Genomic DNA, 20,618 nt, shown 5'->3' on the forward strand with positions numbered 1-20,618 from the left:
CCCACCTGGCCCCACTAGCCCACCCTTCTTACCTGCACCGGCCACGGCTGCACAAAAAATCCAAAACAGGAAAGGTAAATTGTGCAAATGCACGTTTTTCCTAACCCCTGAATTAATAAAAGGGGCAACTAACAAGTACATTTGATTATTTTGTTTTTCACATTTTCCACTGGCTGAGTCCACCTATTTCGTTTTGAAACGTAAGCCACCTTGATGAATGTTACATGCTTGAAAGGTGAGACTTTCATCTTTTTAGATTGATGTGCTCAAAAGATCAGGCTGTTTTTAAAAAAAAAAATCACATTTTCTATACACCTTATGTACATGTTCGTGGGTCTGATTACACGGATGAAAGCTGACTCTCTGCTTTACCAAAGTCCAGTTTCACAAATTGTTCCCTGGGATTATTTATGATGTACTCCTGATTTCGATGAGATGTTTCCTTCAAGAGGCAGACACGCTTTATGAACCGAACTGGAGGTAACCAACACCCTAACAGCAAGATCTACACACGAATCTCCAACACGATTTTATGCTGAACAGGCAAAGCCATTCAATCAAATGAAAAATGTAGGGGTCTGGCCGACAATCTGTGAACGTTGGCCATCTTAACAGAGGTTAGAAAAAATAAGAGATTCCCAAATAAACAACACAACCACGGAAGCAAAGTTGAAGGCAGAAACAGAGTAGATCAAAGTAATGACCGAGGTGTTCCCGACTGGTAAAACTGCCTGGGGAAAAACCTTTACTGCACGCAGCATTGTTTACTTTACTGAGAAGTGATTAACCGTATTTACCACATTATTGTCATATAAAAGTTGCAATGACGAGGAAATACCTTATGACAATTCCTCCGGGTTGAACCTAGGAAATGTTCATGGGTTCAAGAGCAATGGGTCTAGGAGACTTGGAATCAAACATCAGACACAGGCAGACTTTGCACCCAATATTTTAATTTACAAATGAGTGCCTAAATACTTTTTAATCTGCAAATGTATTGGACCCAAGTGAACATTATGCATTCAAATTAATTGTATTTCGATTCCTGCAGAGTACAGAGATTTAATATGCAATCTGTAAGGACTGCGAAATAACATATATGTAAATAAATCATGTACCTTAGTTCCTTGGTAGAAATCGTCAATGGACTGGGACCCCATGAAGGGGAACTGGAAATGTGTATGTGTGTCGATTCCTCCTGGCATCACCAGTTTGCCCGCGGCATCAATCACCCTCACCCCTTCTGTCTTGCCCCGCAGCAGGTTGGCGCCAACCTCTTTCACCAAACCATCTTCAATGTAGACGTCCTCATAGCACGAGAAGTCATCATTCACAACTTTACCCCCTTTAATTAAAATCTTACCCTGAGAAGCCATCTCGGGCACCAACAGCAATAGTTGCCAGTGAAGCAGAGTTTGAAAATGGGTTATCTGTACGGTTTTCAAATCAGCTACAAGAAATATAATGGGACTCAATTACTGGTCTTGTGAAACTTTCAGATGGTACCTCCTTCGCTAGTAACAGATGCCCTCTCTGCCCACAGATGCCCGAGGTTTCTAACAGTGCTGGGCAGTGAACCAGGCATTTATTTTATAGACTTGGTCCCTGGGCTCTTCAACATTTTAACTTGCCAGCGCCTCCCATTCTTGGCTGCTGTTCAGTGCTTTGTATGAGGTTATGAAATGCATGTTTACTTAAACCAGTCAGGAGCCAAGTGAAAGTACTTGTAATATCATCTGCTCGAATATACAAAATAAGCCAATGATCATGAAATGTGCCTCAGCTGCATTATGCAACCAGAATCAACGTCCTTAATCCAACTAATTAGAAATGAAGGCTTAGCATGTACAGGCAAAGATGTTCCAAAACGGTGTGGTTAAACTTCAGTCTGCCTTACATCTCAAATCAAGTTGCATCCAAATGACAGCAGTGTTTTTTATTGCAGAGATTTAAATGTACTCGCAAAACAAGTACTCTTGTTTATAATTGTAGTGATACTGGTGTTTTTGTACTAGGGAACCATAATACAGCTTATGAAGTAAATCAATTTAAATCTAAGCGCCATGCCCCTGTTAAAACAGATGCAGTTCCTGTCACCCCTGCAAAACCTGTTGCATCGATGGATCGCAGCTGAAGAAACCCACGCAGCGCCGCTCGATGCCACCGCATCTGGGAGACCAGACAAGCTGAGGAGACAGGTGATGCACATGTGGATGAGGGTGGTGCCAGAAGGTGGTTTCAGATCACAGAATTTACCTTTTGGGAGATCAGTCTCTAGAGCTGGCAGCAAACATTCTTCCAGGAATTTGTCTCCAGAGGAAATAGAGAACAAAAGGGCCAGATAGCATGAGTTGGAAATCCTAAGGCTCAAGTTGTAGCAGATGGAAATGGAAATCCCGAACAAGGCAGAAGAGAGCCAGAGTACTCGTGCCTTGGAAGAAAAGAAGTTGATTTTTGCACATAAATTGAGCATGAGAGAGCTGGACTTCAAGGCAAAACAGGCAGAGTCCAGTACAAATGGTGGCAGCGTACAGCCAGTGAAAGGGGGTAAGGTTTATATTTCCAACAGCCTAGTACAGAATTTCCAGAAGGGGGAGGATATTTATGCATGGTTTGCATCTTATAATGCAGCACTGCAACTAAATGAGGTCCTTGAGAATAATTGCCGGGCAGGCCTGTGGAGACACTTTGAGGCCAATGGGAAGAACACCCTGACACCTTTGGAGAGGTGGGTGCACTGACCTTCCTCAATATGAAGGAGGCTTTATGCCTCAGGTATAGAATCACACCTGAGCAGTACCGAGAAAAGTTTAGTTCCTTCAAAAAGCTTGAATCCAATATGTGGGTTGAGTGTGTGAACCTTCATTGCAGAGCAATGGTTGGCTGGATAAAGGACAGGAAGGTAAATGATTACCTGGGGTTTACAACTTGATTGGTTGGGAGCACTTGATTAGACTTTGTGCTCCAGTACTGTGCCAGCTTCTGATGGATAGTAAGCTAACTGACCACAGGAAGCTTACTCAGGAGGCGGACCACTGGACGAGTACCAGGGTCCACAAGGGGTATGTGGGAAACCCAGCCAAGGGTGGGCAGGGTCTCAAGTAAAAGAATGGAGGGGATAAGGGTAACCAAAGGAAGTTCGCTAAAGGGCCCCAAAATAGTTCCCAGGGTAAAGATTCCCAGCCCCACTGCTCTAAGAAGACACGGGTAGGCCAGAGAACTGGGGTCACACAAGTGTTATGCATGTGGTCTGGAGGGTTACATGCAGAATGACCCCAAGTGCCCCAAAGCATCACCAGCACCCACTGGTGCACCGTCACTGGGGTTAGGAAGTGAGTGCTAGGGGAGGAAATGGTTCTTAGTGAGGGTGGGGAGCCAGCTGCGATGAACTCATTAGGAGATAGAGAGATGGTCCAAGCAAACATGCCTGCCAGATAACACTAAAATGTACCTGCAGTGGGTGACCATCAATGGGAGGAGGTGGGAGGCTCTGAGAGACACAGGAGCCAGTGTGACATCTGTCAGGTATCAATGGGTGTCGGAAGTGCAGGTCACCCCCAAAGTACTTCACCCTGTAGTTGCTGCGGACAACTCTGAGTGAGGGTGTAAGGTGGCACAGGTTCCCTTTGAGTAGGGGGGGGGGGCAGGTTCCTTGAAGGTCATTGTATGTCCGTCGATACCTGTTGATTGTCTGTTTGACAATGACCTGGACAAAGGTACCTACCTCTGTCAACTAGAGACCCTCATTTCTAACAGTGTGTAAAGGCCTACCCTGTCCTTGGAAAAGAGAGGTCGAGAACCTCTTCTGTGACATGGAGGGGCAAACCAAGTGTTCTCTCAAACTGGGCATTAAACTACTGTCCAAACTGTGGGGCGCGACCCCCAGGGGGGCCGTGGAGCGATGCAAAGGGGGTCGCGCTTTCACAGTTTCACTTCTGCCCTGGCCTCCAGGGCTTCAGCCCCCCTCCTCCCCATCCTGTGTCTCAGCTCGCGCTCCTGGGGCCTCGGCTGGGCAGTGTCTGGAGTCTTATCTCCGGCCAGAGTTTTTCACAGGTCTTTAAAGACCATTAGCATATTTACATGCCTTTGTTAACTAATTACCAAAGCTTCGTTTTTATATGGTTCCAGTACCCCCTGTGCCCCCACTCTGCCTATTCCTTACATTTGTATTTTTACACTTACTGCTGTGGTGTGAGAATGCATTTAATGAAAATAAATATAAAGTTGGGTTGCCAAAAGAAACATGCCTGCTATGTGTTGTTTAAAGATCCTGCAGAGACCTGCTCGACACTAAATTGAGTTATAAATAAAAAAGTATGTATTAATTAGTTATGTGACTTTTCTGTCTTTATTCTCTTTAATTATTAGTCATGGATCATTGAGGCTTCCCTAGAACACATGTGCTTTCTATGTATATTTGCTGTTCTAAGTATTCACAGATAAGTGCAAAAAATACAGCTGTAGGTGACTGCTTATTTCTGGGCCATCAAAATAATGAGCTGGTAACCCTAATCATTAGTCTGGACGTTTGTTGCAGGATCAGCACATTATTTATTTCCTCCACCCCCGAAACCTGATTAATGCCATTATAGCAATAGTTTAACTTATATCTGAAACCCTACGCTTCAAGTTTCTGGGAATGCACCCTGTTTTCAGACTACTCACTTCTCATTCTCGCCTTCACTTTCACTTTCACGTTCACCCTGCACTCCCAGCGATCACCATGCACTCACAGCGATCACCATGCACTCCCAGCGATCACCATGCACTCACAGCGATCACCATGCACTCACACTGATCACCATGCACTCACACTGATCACCATGCACTCACACTGATCACCATGCACTCACACTGATCACCATGCACTCACACTGATCACCATGCACTCACACCATTCACCCGCTCACCCTGCACTCAGTGATCACAATGCACTCAGTGATCACAATGCACTCACACTGATCACCATGCACTCACACTGATCACCATGCACTCACAACATTCACCCGCTCACCCTGCTCTCACAGTGATCACTCTGCCCTAAAAATTTGCTTGCATTGTTCACTCTGTACCTCACCCTGCAGTCACAAGAGCACACTTCTCACCCTGCACTCACGTGACACTTCACTCACCTGTCCACCCTTACTGCTCAATCTGTAGCTCACTCAAACAAGGCCATCACTAACCATGCACTAATTCTTCCCACTCTGCACTTACAGCCGAACCCAAATTCATATGGTCACCTCATTCACCCTGCAGTCACTCCTTTTACCCTACTCTCACACTGTTGCATTGCTCACCGTGCAGTCACATGGGCACTCTTGTCACCCACACAGTGCAGAAGGTTAAAGTGCCTGGTACAAAGAAGATGTACCATGCACATCACAGAACTGAGTGAGAGTAAACTATGAGTAGCGCTATAAAAAAAATGAAATGTTAGTCAGACAGGTGCTATAGAGAGATGAGGTGTATTGTTGGTGAGTGGTAGTGAGGGAATTCATGGAGAAGGTGGAAAGACTGTTGCACCGTGTGCGACCAGTGCTTGGACAAGCCCTGGCTGGGAGTGTTAACCCCCCCCCCCCCCGATGTTCGGGTCTAGTGGATCCCCTGCTTCTGCCTATTATTTATATTTGTAGTGCGCTACTGTTACCAAAAGGAGTCCTGGGGCTAATAACCATCTGCCTGCAATGTGAGAGAGGGATCCAGGGCTGGGAGAGGAGAGAAGAGAGGGATGGAAGGAAGGGGGTGAGAGGAAAGGGGCATGGGTAAAGGTGGGCTTCTAATGTGGCAGCTTGTATTCCCACGGATTGGGAGGCCCTTCACAGAGGTTGACTAGACATTTTCTGATGTTAATTGCTGTATTTTGGTTATAAACTGGTACTGATGGGGTGAAATCTTTCCCCAGTATTACTGTGTTTAAAAAAATTCTAAATAATAAAGCAATGCTACCCCAGAATACGCAGCATCACAGAACATTATTTACATTTTCTACTCACACAATTTAGTCAAGCCTGTCGCATAATTTGGTCCTCACCTTCCTCATAACCTAGAGGTTTAGAAATTTTTGTCAGGAGGGGGTCCTTACGCTTGAAAATGTTGACAGGGGGGTCTCGACATCCAAAAGTTTGAAGACCTCTGCCTTAGCTCATCACATAAAGTAGAGATGACCACATACCATTGGTAGTTGGTGGGGGTGAGTAGGCAGGACTGCAGTATCTGTTGTCCAAGGTGAGGATGTTTCAAAGTTCTATGTGCGGTCTGCCCAATTGTCTATCTCCAATTGATGCTGCAGGAAGGCTGATAATAGCCAGATGCACAGTCAGCTCTCACACTCCATAGTGCCCATAGTTTGAATACTCTTGCTTGGAAGGGATCCCATTGCTATCTGCTGTGAGAGCCATTATCTCACACTCCATAGTGCCCGTAGTTGGAATACTCTTGCTTGGAAGGGGTCCCATTGCTATCTGCTGTGAGAGCCATTCATTTTCACAAAAGCTGTGTCTTTAGAGGAGCCTGAGAACTAAATGTAAAAGGGAATCAAACCAACTCAGCTCTGAAACAATTTACATTGGATCCACATTCCCATAACTGGAAAATATGTATAAAAGTGGGGTCCAGACCACCCCACTTTGTTCCAGTCCCAAGTTCTTCTTGACAAAGGGAGGGAGGGCTCCAAGAGTACTTGAATAGATGTTATGTAATCAGTGCTGGTTACTGCTTGATAGTCAGTCTTTCAGAGGTGAGGGCACATCACCTGAAATCTACAATTTCTGTTGGAAGGACTGAGGGTCTGCCTGTCTGCCGAGGGGAGAAACTCTCCAGGAGGAGAAGCCCAGTGTATTCCTGGTGTAAGGAGAACTCCAAGAAAGATGGCTTGCCAGGCAAAGCCAGGTGTGACCCATGCCGAGAGTTCTCGCACTCCCTCTGGTAGCTCAGTGCCACTGTTGTAAAGTGCTCAACTTACATGGAAGGGTATCCCGGCACTGAATCAGGAGCTGTATGGGCGAAATTCAAGAACTGAGGTGGAGGCTATGATGTGCAGGTTGTTCCAGGCTTTAGAAGGAAGGTAGGGGCAGTCTGATCTGGTTCTGCGTATGTGGGGGACATGTAAGAGCAAGAGTCCTGCTGAGTCGAAGTATCTGGTAGGTCTATGATGTTTTTGTGGTTGTTGAGGTATGTGGGGCCAATGTTCTGGAAGGCTTTGTATTTGTTCATTAGGAGTTTGAACGGTGCTTGTTTGTGAATTGGGAGCCAGTGGAGCTGTCCTTTGAATCTATAATGTGACCATGTATTTTTCAATGTTAAAGAGAGGTGAGCCTAAGAGATTCTCTTGTCTAAAGTTCCCCTATAATGTGAAAGCCAGAACTTTTTGTTGGTATCCCATGTGCTACACACTTACTGCACATGTATGGTAGTAGTCCTAGGGCCTGTGGGCACCATTTTGGATGCCCATGGTTTTACAAGTGCATGGCTCTGGAAGCTGACATCGAGTACAGAGCAGCACCCTTTTTTGCTTTTGTTAGAGGCGATCTTTTTAAGTATCTGTAAAATCAATTGTTGCCTCCTCAAAATTCACCATTGATTTTCCCTCATGAGTAAGATTCAGGGATCCATGTGACCATGCTTTCTTGTTCTTCACATAATCCACACACTGTTGCTTGATGCTATAAATCAGAGTTTCTTTATCTTTGGACTATGGTGGACCCCCAAAAATCAATAAACAAATCTAGGAACTCCGACTGAGGCATTATTGGCAGCCTTGGATACCCACTGAGTAATTGTTGGAAGCCTGGCACCCCAGGTTTAGGAAATTTCTATGATTTGAATCTCAAACAATATGCAAAAATATTAACATTTCTGATATTGAAATATGTTGTTAACTTCAAAATGAAAAATAGAAAATGTTCAAACTTATTTTTTATTTGTATGCACTTTATTTTAATGTATTAATTTTAATATATAAGTCTGCCACCATTTGTGGACACCCTGAGTAGTTCTCGTGGCCCCAGAGGGGTCCGCCGACCTCAGGTTAACAACTACTGCTCTAAATTTATGTTCATCCTGAAGAAGACCCTCTGATTTGCCCTCGGTCAAAAGGCTGGGGATGCTATTAGGGTTGAGACAAGCCAAACTGTTTATCTGTTTAATTCTGTAACAACATCACAAGAGGGTCTTTTTTGCTCTATTGCCCATCCCATCAAGTATACACTTGTCTCTATGTACTATATTCACATGGTGTCTACACTGAAGCACTTTGTATTCCTTAAGGTAAACACTAATTATTTTAAAGGATGGACTCCGATATTATATTGCTTTTTGAAAAATATTCAGTTAATTGCTTATTGTTGTAATTAATTTGATAGCAATAATTTACTGTCATTGATAAACTTTGTTTGAATAATACTGTTGTAAATATTTGCTCTTTTATTCTCACTGATTGCACCAGGCCCCTGAGGGTTGATTGAACAGGCCCTGTCCCTATCAATATACCTGGTTTTAGCAATGCACTGGATGAAGGGTGAAGACAACTTCTCCCCGACAGTCGGAGAGTAGTGCCTGCATTGTTCTAGTTCAAGACTGAAGATCCAGACACTGAAGTCAGATTAGATGGAGACAAGGCTGCCATTTAGAAAATCATTGAAGACCTTGTTAGCAAATGGTTGCTGATTAATTCTTCCTGAGCTCTCCCGTTTGGTAGTTGGTGAGGGGGCAGGACTGCGGTATCTGTTGTCCAAAATGAGGATGGTTCAAATTTGTATGCACAGTCTGCCAGTGGCGTAACAAACCTTGAGGGGGCCTCCCTGCAAGGCACCTGGGGGGTGCCCCTCCATGCTCAATCAGGAGTCCTGCAGCCCGAGTGCTGTGCTGAGGGTGCCCCCTGGAGCTTGGGAACCCCCTAGCACCGTGGAGGCTGCGGGGGCCTGTGTTACGCCCCTATAGTCTGCCGTATTGTCTATCACTGATTAATACTTCAGGAAGGCTGATGATAGCCAGGTGCACAGACAGATCTAACGCTCCATTGAGCCCATGGTTTGAATACTCCTGCTTGGAGGTGATCCCATTGCTCTCTGCTGTGAGAGCACTTTGTACAAATGCTGGGTCTTTAGAGGAGGCTGAGAATGACATGCAAAAAGAAACCAAACCAACTCGGCTCTGAAAGCATACACATTGGATCCACATCCCCATATCTGGAAAATATGTATAAAAGTGGGATCCAACCCACCACACTTTGTTCCAGTCCCAAGTTCATCTTGACAATGGGAGTGAGTGCTCCAAGAATACATGAAGATGTGCCATGCAATCAGTGCTGGTTCTGGCTTGATCACCAGTCTTTCAGAGGTGGGGGGACAACATCTGAATTCTGCAGTTTCTGCTTGAAGTCCTGAGAGTCTAGCTAAAGTACAAAAACAATGGAGGAGTTACCCCTCAAAAATTTAGAGAAAAAAGAATCTCTCACAGTGGGTTAAAGTGCTCAATTCAGCACAGTCTATCCCAACCTGTCAGTGGATAATGCATATCCTTGTAGAAGACCCCTCACTCACCAACCTGGTTGGTGACATGCTTCATCATCGGGGTCCCACCCCATAGGCCGAGTGCCTATAGGGTGTGCTGCGACTCCTGATTACAGAGGAGCGGGTTGTTTTCTTTTATGTGTTCAAGGCGATCAAAATAAATGAATTTAAAAAGGGCCAACACTACTCACTGCAAGTTTTATTCTTGAGTGCTTGAACCCTAATAAAAATGTGTAACACCTATGCCTAATTAGGTAGACTTCGGTGTAAAATAAGAAGTGTCTTTAAAAATAGCTAAGTGTGCTATGTGAAGTGTGATTGATGCTATTGGTTAAAAGGGTCTACATGTTTCAACCATTGTATTTAGTCATAGGTTTTCGTCAGGACCGTGAAAATGAACTGGGTGGTCCGCACACGCTAAGGTGCGTCCTGCCCTAGTCCAAGATGGAGTACACAAATTGTGAACTCGTGTAAAAAAGGTGCAATTTCTTTTATTCAAAGAAAAAACCTGTAAGAAAACAGGGAAAACAAAAAGACAGGAAGGGGTCACATACAGGGGTTGACTACACACGTGTAATACATTTAACATATATAGCCAGTATTTTTCATGAGTCAATACATGGGATAATGTCCATGTTTCAGTCAGACAGTAGGATCCATCTGTTATGCGACAGTACTACAGTGCTTTTACCGGACTGTGACTAATGAGCCATGAATCAGTGCCAAAGGAGTGGTGTCGATCTGGATTTGGCATCTGCAAACGACTAGTGACAAAAAGGGGAGTAACGTACTATGGGCCAGTGATCATACTGGTGCTACGGGGTGATCGGATGCACAGAGTTGTGAGCACTCGTGAAGGCGCTTAAACTTGAGACTGGTATATGGCTGATTGCTTACACTTCCTTGCGGAATTACCGCATCATGGGCACCAATGCTTCCAAGACGGCAAGAGTCCGTCTCCTGAAAGTGGGTAAAAAACAAATACAAATGCCCGGTTTTAGTTTTGCTGGCTATTGTTGCAAAGTATTTTGTTTTGCCAGCGGATCGAGCGGTGAGCGCCCGAAGAGAAACGGGTGTTCTCATTCAGGGTTTTGACTACATTTCACTTACTGGGTTTTGTACCTACTGCAAACTTGGACAAATTCAAATTGCATTGTGAGCTCTCATCTTTCTTTCGTAAATTACGACTGAAAGCCTTCTTTGAAAAAAGAACCACCACAGAAGAAAATCTGGATCCGAACGAAACAGGACTTAGGAGTAAGTCCACATTCACGCCACCACCACATCTGATTCCGGTGGAAATCTCTACCTTTGAGCAAGCTGTGTTCAATGAGATTGAGAATACGACCCCTAAAAAACCTTTTATGAACCTGACCAAACAGGAGAGGATTGCCCTGGATAACCTGCGAAATTGTGAAACCATTGTGATTAAGCCTGCAGATAAAGGCGGAGGCATTGTTGTACAAGATCGCACAGCATACCAAACTGAATGTCTACGACTACTAGCAGATCATAACAGCTATCGCAGATTGCCAGAGGACCCAACAGAAGATCTGAAAAGTGAGATAAAGTCACTAGTGGAACATGGCGAATCTGAAGGCTTTATATCAAAACAAGAAGCTGAGTTCCTGAGGAAGTGTAAGCAATCAGCCATATACCAGTCTCAAGTTTAAGCGCCTTCACGAGTGCTCACAACTCTGTGCATCCGATCACCCCGTAGCACCAGTATGATCACTGGCCCATAGTACGTTACTCCCCTTTTTGTCACTAGTCGTTTGCAGATGCCAAATCCAGATCGACACCACTCCTTTGGCACTGATTCATGGCTCATTAGTCACAGTCCGGTAAAAGCACTGTAGTACTGTCGCATAACAGATGGATCCTACTGTCTGACTGAAACATGGACATTATCCCATGTATTGACTCATGAAAAATACTGGCTATATATGTTAAATGTATTACACGTGTGTAGTCAACCCCTGTATGTGACCCCTTCCTGTCTTTTTGTTTTCCCTGTTTTCTTACAGGTTTTTTCTTTGAATAAAAGAAATTGCACCTTTTTTACACGAGTTCACAATTTGTGTACTCCATCTTGGACTAGGGCAGGACGCACCTTAGCGTGTGCGGACCACCCAGTTCATTTTCACGGTCCTGACGAAAACCTATGACTAAATACAATGGTTGAAACATGTAGACCCTTTTAACCAATAGCATCAATCACACTTCACATAGCACACTTAGCTATTTTTAAAGACACTTCTTATTTTACACCGAAGTCTACCTAATTAGGCATAGGTGTTACACATTTTTATTAGGGTTCAAGCACTCAAGAATAAAACTTGCAGTGAGTAGTGTTGGCCCTTTTTAAATTCATTTATTTTGATCGCCTTGAACACATAAAAGAAAACAACCCGCTCCTCTGTAATCAGGAGTCGCAGCACACCCTATAGGCACTCGGCCTATGGGGTGGGACCCCGATGATGAAGCATGTCACCAACCAGGTTGGTGAGTGAGGGGTCTTCTACAAGGATATGCATTATCCACTGACAGGTTGGGATAGACTGTGCTGAATTGAGCACTTTAACCCACTGTGAGAGATTCTTTTTTCTCTAAATTTTTGAGGGGTAACTCCTCCATTGTTTTTGTAATTTAATCCCGGGGACCAGGAGTTCCCAACTCACATTGATTAGTGTAAATTCCCTAACTCTCTCTTTTGTTATTTAAAGTCTAGCTAAAGTGCCGGAAGGCTGCCTTTCTGCTGAGAGGGGAAAGTAGTGTGGCTGGCCCTGAAAGAGGAGAGACTCTCTAGGAGTGGAAGCCCAGTGTATTCCTGGTGTGAGGAGGACTCACAGAAAGATGAATTTCTAAAGAGGTGAAGCCAGGGGTGACTCATGTCATGAGGACTCCCACCCCCTCTGGTCGCTCAGTGCCACTGTCACCTCATATCATGTTTATGTGTATAGCGCACAACTTACCTGGAAGTGTTTCTTGGCGCTTAAGCAGGATCTGTATGGGTGGAATTCAAGAACTAACGAGAAGTCTCTGATGTGCAGAGGCAGGTTGTTCCCGGCTTTAAAAGCGAGGTTGGGAAGGCACGATTGTCTGATCTGGTTCTGCCTATGTGGGGGGGGGGGGGGGGGAAAGGGGGGGCATGCAAGAGTCCGGCTCGGTGGAGGTGTCTGGTAGGTATATGGAAGTTTTTGTGGTTGTTGAGATATGTTGGGCCAATGTTGTGGAAGGCTTTGTATGTGTTCATGAAGAGTTTTAAGAGTGCTTGTTTGTGGAGTGGGAGCCAACGGAGCTCTTTGAAGTGCAGGGAGATATGAACTGCATAAGACTTTACCAGAACAACCATCCATGCAGCTCAGCAGTGTTCCCTGGGTTTAAGAGACCAGGATACCCCTGCTGCTGTCAAGCCGATGAGTGAAAGACATGCCTCCACCAAAGTGCGAAGCCCTGATTGTCCCAGAAGCTGTAATTGTTAGAAAAACACACTGTGAGGGATTCAGCCTAGCGGCCATAACTGCCTCATTAAAAACACGTGTCTGAAACTCGTTTAGGGGGCCGCCACTGAAGACAGTTGCTATCATCCAGATCTGCCTCACCAATCACCTCTACAAACTTCGTCCTACCTACGAGATGCTTCCTGCCAGCCCTTGCAGACGGGGAGCCCCTGATGGGGGGGCGCAAGTCCAGACTAAATAACCAGGAGGTTATTCCTGCTAAAATAACCGGGAATAAGAATTTTACCAATAGGTAAAACATTGAGCTTCCAGCACAAAAGATATGGTGGACTTGCTACAGAGGACAGATTTCTTTTTCTACCTAATCAGAAAACCTACGGGCTCAGGACACCAATCCATCATTTTTTGTTGTTTTGTGAATTCTAGTGTCAGAAGGAAGTACGGGGAGTTCAGTTTTCCGGTTTCCCCCTTAGTGATAACACAAACTGGAGTTTAGACTGCATCGAAGGAATAGATTAAACATTTAGGGGGGCGTGGCTTGGCGCCCGGCGAGGACGGCGGCTCTGATGTGAGCGCTCCGGGTCGGCAGGGGTTTTCGCTGCATTTTTCAGCTCACCTGCGCCTGCAAGGCAGATTTTCCCCGACCGGAGGCCACAGACAACAACGTGCTCCTAGATGCGGCACCACCCGAGCAGCGGAATGACCATTTTCGCCAGTTTTGTAGCGGACCCGGCTGTGTGATAGTCACGTCCGCCATTTTGAATCCTCTCAGCGCGAATTACGGCGCACCCGCTCGGAGATCATGCGAGCCTGCCAAGGAGCTCTACATGTCACCAACTGCTCCTGGTGAGATATATCCTTCATTTCTGCATCACCTCCGCATGCGTTTGAGACACGCCGCTTTTAAGCGAGTTTAAGCGAGTTTCACTCGCGTTTTCATGACCTTGGCGGCCATTTTGGGTAATTGGACTTCCTATTCCCTCAGGTAACCTGCCTGTACACGCAGTTTCAGCCTACTCTCTGCTAAAAGCGTTGCATTTCCTCACGCTTACATATTTATGGCTATTTACAACTTGGGGCAGTTTCGCGCACTGTTTTTGCACGCTCTCCTTCACTTGCTCTTCTTGCATCCATAATGTGCCCTCCCTGACGGACCTCTTCTGCTCCACAATATGCCACTTTTCTACATTTCAGCGCCATGGTGATTCTTTGCTTCTATCATCAATGTGTTAACTCCTCCAAATAAAGACTTGAACCCTGCTCCACTCATCTTCCTAACTCCCTGGCATTCTTGAATTCTGCACAGATAGCCTTCTTTTCCTTCTTCTTTTTTGAAAGTCTGTGTGCCTTTCTTCAGTCAAGAGCTCCTACGCACACTTTTAGATGTCTGTGGGCACGCAGTGAATACTACTGAACTTTATTTCTCCCTAACAATAACTCTTTTTTTTTATGGAAAGAAGGGCAATTCCTCGCACTCCCAAGACTCCACGTCGTGTTTTCATTAAAAACTCAAAAGTCTTCTCTGCATTGGCGCACCTCGAGGCCTCTCAGGCGCTCGTTACTCAGATGTCGCAGTCTAACACGGAGCGGCCTATCCAGCCTCCAGGGAAAGTCACGACGAAGCGCCTTAAAAAAGATCCTCCATCACCAACAGGATCCACATCGGCTGTCTCCATGGAGCTGTTATTGGAAGAGATCCGTGCCCTCAGACCCTTCATGGAAGAAACTAACTCTAAGTTGCAGGTTCTTACTGACAACTGGTCTCAGATGGATGCCAGAGTGACTACAGTGGAACATTCTCTGACTTCTCTTCAAGAGTCGTCCTCCAAGGTGTCACACATGCAGTCTCAGATTTCCTCTCTTCAAAAGCAAGTTGAAGAATTGGAGAACCGAAACAGACGCAACAACCTTTGACTCTACGGCCTGGCGGAGAATTGTGAGGGGACTGATCCCATCGCCTTTTCCAAATCATTTTTACCCAAGCTTCTTCATCTGCCTGAAGGTACTACGCTTAACATCCAGCGTGCACATAGGCTGGGCCGTCTCCCTTCTACTTCTTCCCCTTCTTCACGGCCAAGAGGTGTCATCATGTACTTCTTAGAATATACTGACCTCCTCAAAGTCATCTCAGCGGCTCGTGCCTCACCTCGTCTTCAATGGTCAGGTTCCAATCTCTTCTTTGCGCAGGATTACGCCAAAACCACAGCCAACCGTCGCAAAGCCTTTCTGGATATGCGACCAGAGCTTCGTGCTATTGGAGCCAGATACGGACTTTTTCATCCTTGCCTATTCAGAGTTACTCACAACAACAAGACAACGACCTACGAGGATCCTGTTCATCTCCGAAGTTTTTTTAACGCTGCACAGGCGTCTGATATGGACTTATCTGGTTCCTCATCAGCTTTTCCTCCGTGACTTTTGCATGATGTGACTTTGTTGTTCTAATCAATCTGCATGTTTAATGTTTGTTGCTGGCTGTTTTACTGTTTGCCCTTGCTGGGTTTTCCAGCGTCTTCAGTTTCTATGTTCCTTTTTTGATTATTTCCCATCTCTCTTACATCCCTGTTGGATGGATATGTAATGTTCACTAGTGTCTTTTATATACTTTTTCATCACCCACCATTGTTCCGTTTCCTTCTTTTCTTACTCATGTTACTCCTTTTTGTTTTTCTTCCTTGCAGGTTTCACGATTTGTATTGCGTTCTCCCCTCGACTTGCTGGTCCGCTTACATTGGATGCTCTGCCTCCTCTAGTTGGCGCTCCCCCCTCACTCCTCTCTCCTCGTCTCCTCTCCCTGGTGATCATTCCTCCTCATTCTTACCCTCCGTAAGTATGTTCTCCCTTTTCTCCCTGATGTTCGCTTCCCTTTTTGTATCTGTTTTTCTCTCATCTTCACTAATTTCCCTTGTTCCACAGGTGTCTTCCTCTCTTGTTTTTCGACAACTCTTCTCTTATTACTTTCTTCCCTTCACTCTCTCTATTCCCTGGACTACCTTCTTATGTTTTTTAAGTCAACAGATCTCAACTATTACTTTTCTACTCTCTTTCCCTTTTCCTCATTCTCCTTTTCAATCTTATATTGTAGAGACTTTTATAGACTTTCATATTCTTTTTGGTTTTTCTCCCCCTCTGGGTTCTTCTCACATCTTTTTTCTTCATGTTGATATTTTCCTCCTTATTTATATGATATGTCTTTGAAAGTAATTACATGGAATGTTAAGGGCATTAATTCTCCCATCAAACGACAGAGAATTCTATCCCACCTTGCACGTTTAAATGTGGATATTGCTTTTTTACAAGAAACCCATCTATCTGCTGAAGAATCTGTTAAACTAAAGAGAAGTTGGGTGGGTGATGTTTACTACTCTCCTGGGGATGGTAAACGTAATGGTGTGGCCATTCTATGTCATAAAGCTCTTTCTCACTCCTTGCTCGCTCAGGAATCGGATGCTGATGGCCGTTGGACGTATGCTAGGCTCTCTATCAAGAATGTTCCAATTTCTCTTCTAAATGTTTATGCCCCTACTACTGGTGATCCTACTTTTTGGCATTCATTTTCCCAGCACATTACCAGATTTATTGATGACAATTTTATTTTAGCAGGAGACTGCAACCAGCCCCTAGACCCCTTTTTGGACAGAAATTCCAAGGCACACTTCATTCCTAATAAGTCACATAAATCCTTTTCTCAAACCATCTCCCAGCATAAACTTACTGACGCTTGGCGTTTGTGTAACCCAGACCTTCAGGAATTTACTTTTTATTCTCCATGCCATCATTCCCAATCCCGGATTGACTACATTTTTGTGACCCACAACATTGTTCAAACTCTCACCCATGCTGAAATTGGTCCGATTTTATTTTCCGACCATGCCCCCACTTTAGTTCAATTGGACATTTTACCCAAATCAGTTGGTCCTAAACATTGGCGTTTTAACAATTCTCTTATTTTAGACCCTAAATTTACCACCTCCTTCACTACCTTCTCAGATGAATTTTTCTCCTTGAATGACAATTCCCCCGTCCCCAAGCACACCATTTGGGACGCCTTTAAGGCAGCAGCAAGAGACTTTATAATTGGCTTTGTTGCAAAAAAACGGAAAGCTGCTCGCAACTTCACAAAGGCTATCCTTCTGGATATTAAGAAATTGGAGCATTCTTATTTTACTTCCCGTTCACAGGAAAGTCTAACCGCCCTGATTAATGCTAAAATGAAATTTAACAAAAAATCCACGGACGATGCATCCTTGTATCTATTGAAATCAAGTGCCAAGTTCTATGGGGGCAAAAATAAGGCTGGTAAGGTATTAGCTAATTGTCTAAAAGTTAAGCAAAATAAGTTGAATATTGAATCAGTCTACAACGCTACCTCCACTCTCAAACATACAGACGCAGATATCCTCACTGAATTTTCTACCTTTTACAAAACCCTATACTCTTCTGAAACCCAACCCTCTTCCCAATCCTTAGACAATTTTTTCTCTACTATTCAAAAACCAACCCACTTCCCACTTGACCTCTCTCACTTAGAGCTTGACATATCCCAACAAGAATTGCTCAAGGCACTTCAAACTCTCCAAAAAGATAAGGCTCCTGGGCCAGACGGCTTTACTGTAGAATTTTTTCTTCACTTTTCAAAGCTTCTCATCCCAAAACTCCATTCCCTCATTTGCCCTTTCCTCACCTTGGGTTCCTCCTCAGGCTCTTTTTCAGATGCGCATATCTGCCTCATACCCAAGGAGGGGAAAGATCCTCAACATTGTAAAAATTATAGACCAATCTCTTTGGTTAATATTGATTATAAAATATTTGCGAAGTCTCTCGCGGCACGTCTCGATCTTCTTCTCCCAGATCTTTTGGGTGAGGAACAGTCGGGCTTTGTTAAAAGCCGCTTTATTACTGATAACACTAGACTTCTCTTTAATATTCTCTCTAAATCTCGCCTTCTACCCCATCCCCTTGCGGCCATTGCCCTGGATGCTGAAAAAGCGTTTGATAGGGTTGAATGGACCTATCTCTTTCATACCCTTCGTTGGTTTGGTTTTGGTCCTGTTTTCATATCTCTAATTTCATTACTTTATTCCAACCCGCGTGCGGCGGTTTGTGCCAATGGTCAAATATCCTCTTTTTTTAATCTGCAAAGAGGTGTTCGTCAAGGATGCCCCTTTTCTCCCTTTCTCTTTAATTTGGCCTTAGAACCTTTCCTTTCTAAACTTCGTCAAAACCCCTCCATTCAAGGTTTCCAATTATCAGACTCCCACATCAAATTAGCCGCATACGCCGATGACATCCTTCTCTTTGTTTCCAATCCCACTGTTTCGATTCCCGCCTTCCTCACTGAAGTCCACGCCTATTCCCAAATATCTGGATATAAGCTTAACAATGAAAAATGTGAGATCCTCCCCTTAACCAAATTTACATTTAAACCTGATTTTGCCGCATCTAACTTTACATGGAAACCCTCTAATATTAAATACCTTGGGCTGCACATCACTCCCACCATTCCAGATACTGTTTCCCTTTGTATGTCCAAATGCATTCAAAAATTAGCGGATCTCACATCCAAATGGCATCCTCTTTATCTATCCTGGTGGGGTCGCCTTGACACCATTAAAATGATGCTGTCTCCCATTGTCCTTTACACCCTCTCTAATATTCCAGTCCCCATCCCTTCTAAATTTTTCAAAAAAATAAATTCTATTCTAACGTCCTTTCTTTGGAATAAAAAGAAGCCTCGAATGTCTTTAGCCCGTTTGATCCGGCCTACGTCAGAGGGTGGGGTTAACTTCCCCGACTTTTCTACTTACCATAAAGCGTTCCAACTGCGACAAGCTTCCTTTTAGTTACAAGACCCTAGCACTCCCTGTCCTTTATGGACCAAATTTGAACGTCTTCTTCTTTCTCCCTTTTCCTTTGCCGAATATCTTTCCTTCTCTCGTAAACCCGCTTCCATCTCTACTCCCATTCATAAATTCACTACTAAATTGCTCCTATCCTCTTCTCATTCTCCTCCCACAACCATTGCTGATTTTCTTTCCTCCCCCATCTGGCATAATACTTCCTTACTCATTCGTAACAGACCCTTCTTTTGGAAAACATGGCATAGCAGGGGTTTGCTGTGGATTTCCCAACTCTTTTCTCGCTCCTCTTTCTTGCCTTTCCCTACTCTTTGCTCCCTTTATAACTTACCTACCTCCTTTGCTCGCAACTATCAATTGCTTAAGGATACAGACCTAACAAACTATCGCCTTTCTCAGCCTTGTCTCCCTCCTGCTTCACCCACTCTCCCTTCCTCACTTCACTCCTTTTTACGCACTACACCAAAAGCTGCTGCTATCTACAAATACCTCCACACTGGTGAACCTATCAGACCCAAATCCAAGGTGGAGGAATGTTGGGAGCACGACTTGTCTGTATCCTGGTCAGTTTCATTTTGGGACAAAATCTGGACCAAGATCCGTAAATCCTCGAGGGCGGCAACCCTTACACAGACTTTGTTTTTTATTTACAACAGACTTCTTTTTACACCCTTTGACCTTCACAAACGTTTTCCAAACACTCCCCACACATGTTGGTCTTGTTCATCACCACACGCTACTTTATTTCACATGTTATTTTTATGCACTCCTGTTCGCAGTTTTTGGTTACAGGTTTGGGCTCAAATTAATTTGATTTTTCATACTTGTGTCCCTTTTTCTCACACGCACGTCTTCATGGGCAGCCTTTCCCCTTGCTGGGACAATGTTGATTTAAAGCCTCAAATTGTTGACTTACTACTGGCCGCTGCCTTCCAACAAATAACGGTCAATTGGAAAGACTTTTCCAATATTTCCTTCAAGGCGTGGTGGTTTAATGTCTGCCATAATCATAGACTTGACACTGCTTATGTTTTTCCGGCATGTATGGCTACAAAACGCATGGACTTATGGTTTCCTGTCACGCTTTATTTGGACTCATGTTCTAAACGTTTGTTTCACCCACCACCTTCGCAACAGGAAGTCCTCAAACCTCCTTAATTGCTCGATGCATTCCATTTTTTCTACATTGTACCACTTTCTTATTCCTTACGAATGTTTTCATGCTTATTATGCTTGCTGTTTAACATACTTTTCCCTCACCTTTTCCTTTTCCCTTCTCTAATACCCAGATTTACTTTCTCATCATATTTGCATTTCTATGATTGTTTTATTCTGCTCACAGTCTTTAAGTTAATATTCCATTGTATTTTGTTTTGACACCTGGTTTTTCTCTTGTTATTATCAAATAAAATTTTCTTGAACTTAAAAAAGATTAAACATTTAGACAAGTCTATCCCTCACACTAAGACTTTCTGCTGAAGTGATAAAGAGAAATTTGAACAGAGTTGCACATTTTATGAGAGCATCTGTGCTATGTCCATGTGCATCTATTCTTTCCTACACCCGTTATGTGTTGGGAACTGTAAATCTAGATCTGGGCACTAGTTGGCAATCGTGTATGGCATTTCCACTGAATTGTTTTTTATTTAATTTTGCTGACAGATGACAGTAATTTTTTGTTATATAAATTTATAGTAAGAAACCGGCTGCACATTACAGTATTGTGTCTATCAGTTAACTGTTCAGTTATTAGCTCTTGCCCCCTCCCATACATTTACACTGAG

The 20,618-nt window shown here is 44.1% G+C and overlaps 1 protein-coding gene across 2 annotated transcripts in view; it reads right to left on the bottom strand.

Moving 5' to 3' along the window:
* The window catches only part of DPYS (dihydropyrimidinase), a 358,618-nt gene that overhangs the window by 177,093 nt on the left and 160,907 nt on the right, over positions 1 to 20,618 (bottom strand). The window contains exon 1 of one of the 2 annotated variants that reach the window (XM_086966102.1): positions 1,119 to 1,564. The exons of the other annotated variant lie outside the window; for it this stretch is intronic. Coding sequence (XP_086822228.1) covers positions 1,119 to 1,376 — 258 coding nt within the window. The 5' untranslated portion in view covers positions 1,377 to 1,564. Of the gene's footprint in view, positions 1 to 1,118; positions 1,565 to 20,618 lie in introns of those variants that run through there. 2 annotated transcript variants of the gene reach the window in all.

Source organism: Lissotriton vulgaris, chromosome 4_1 (assembly GCF_964263255.1).
Source record: "Lissotriton vulgaris chromosome 4_1, aLisVul1.2, whole genome shotgun sequence".
Lineage (NCBI taxonomy): Eukaryota > Metazoa > Chordata > Amphibia > Caudata > Salamandridae > Lissotriton > Lissotriton vulgaris.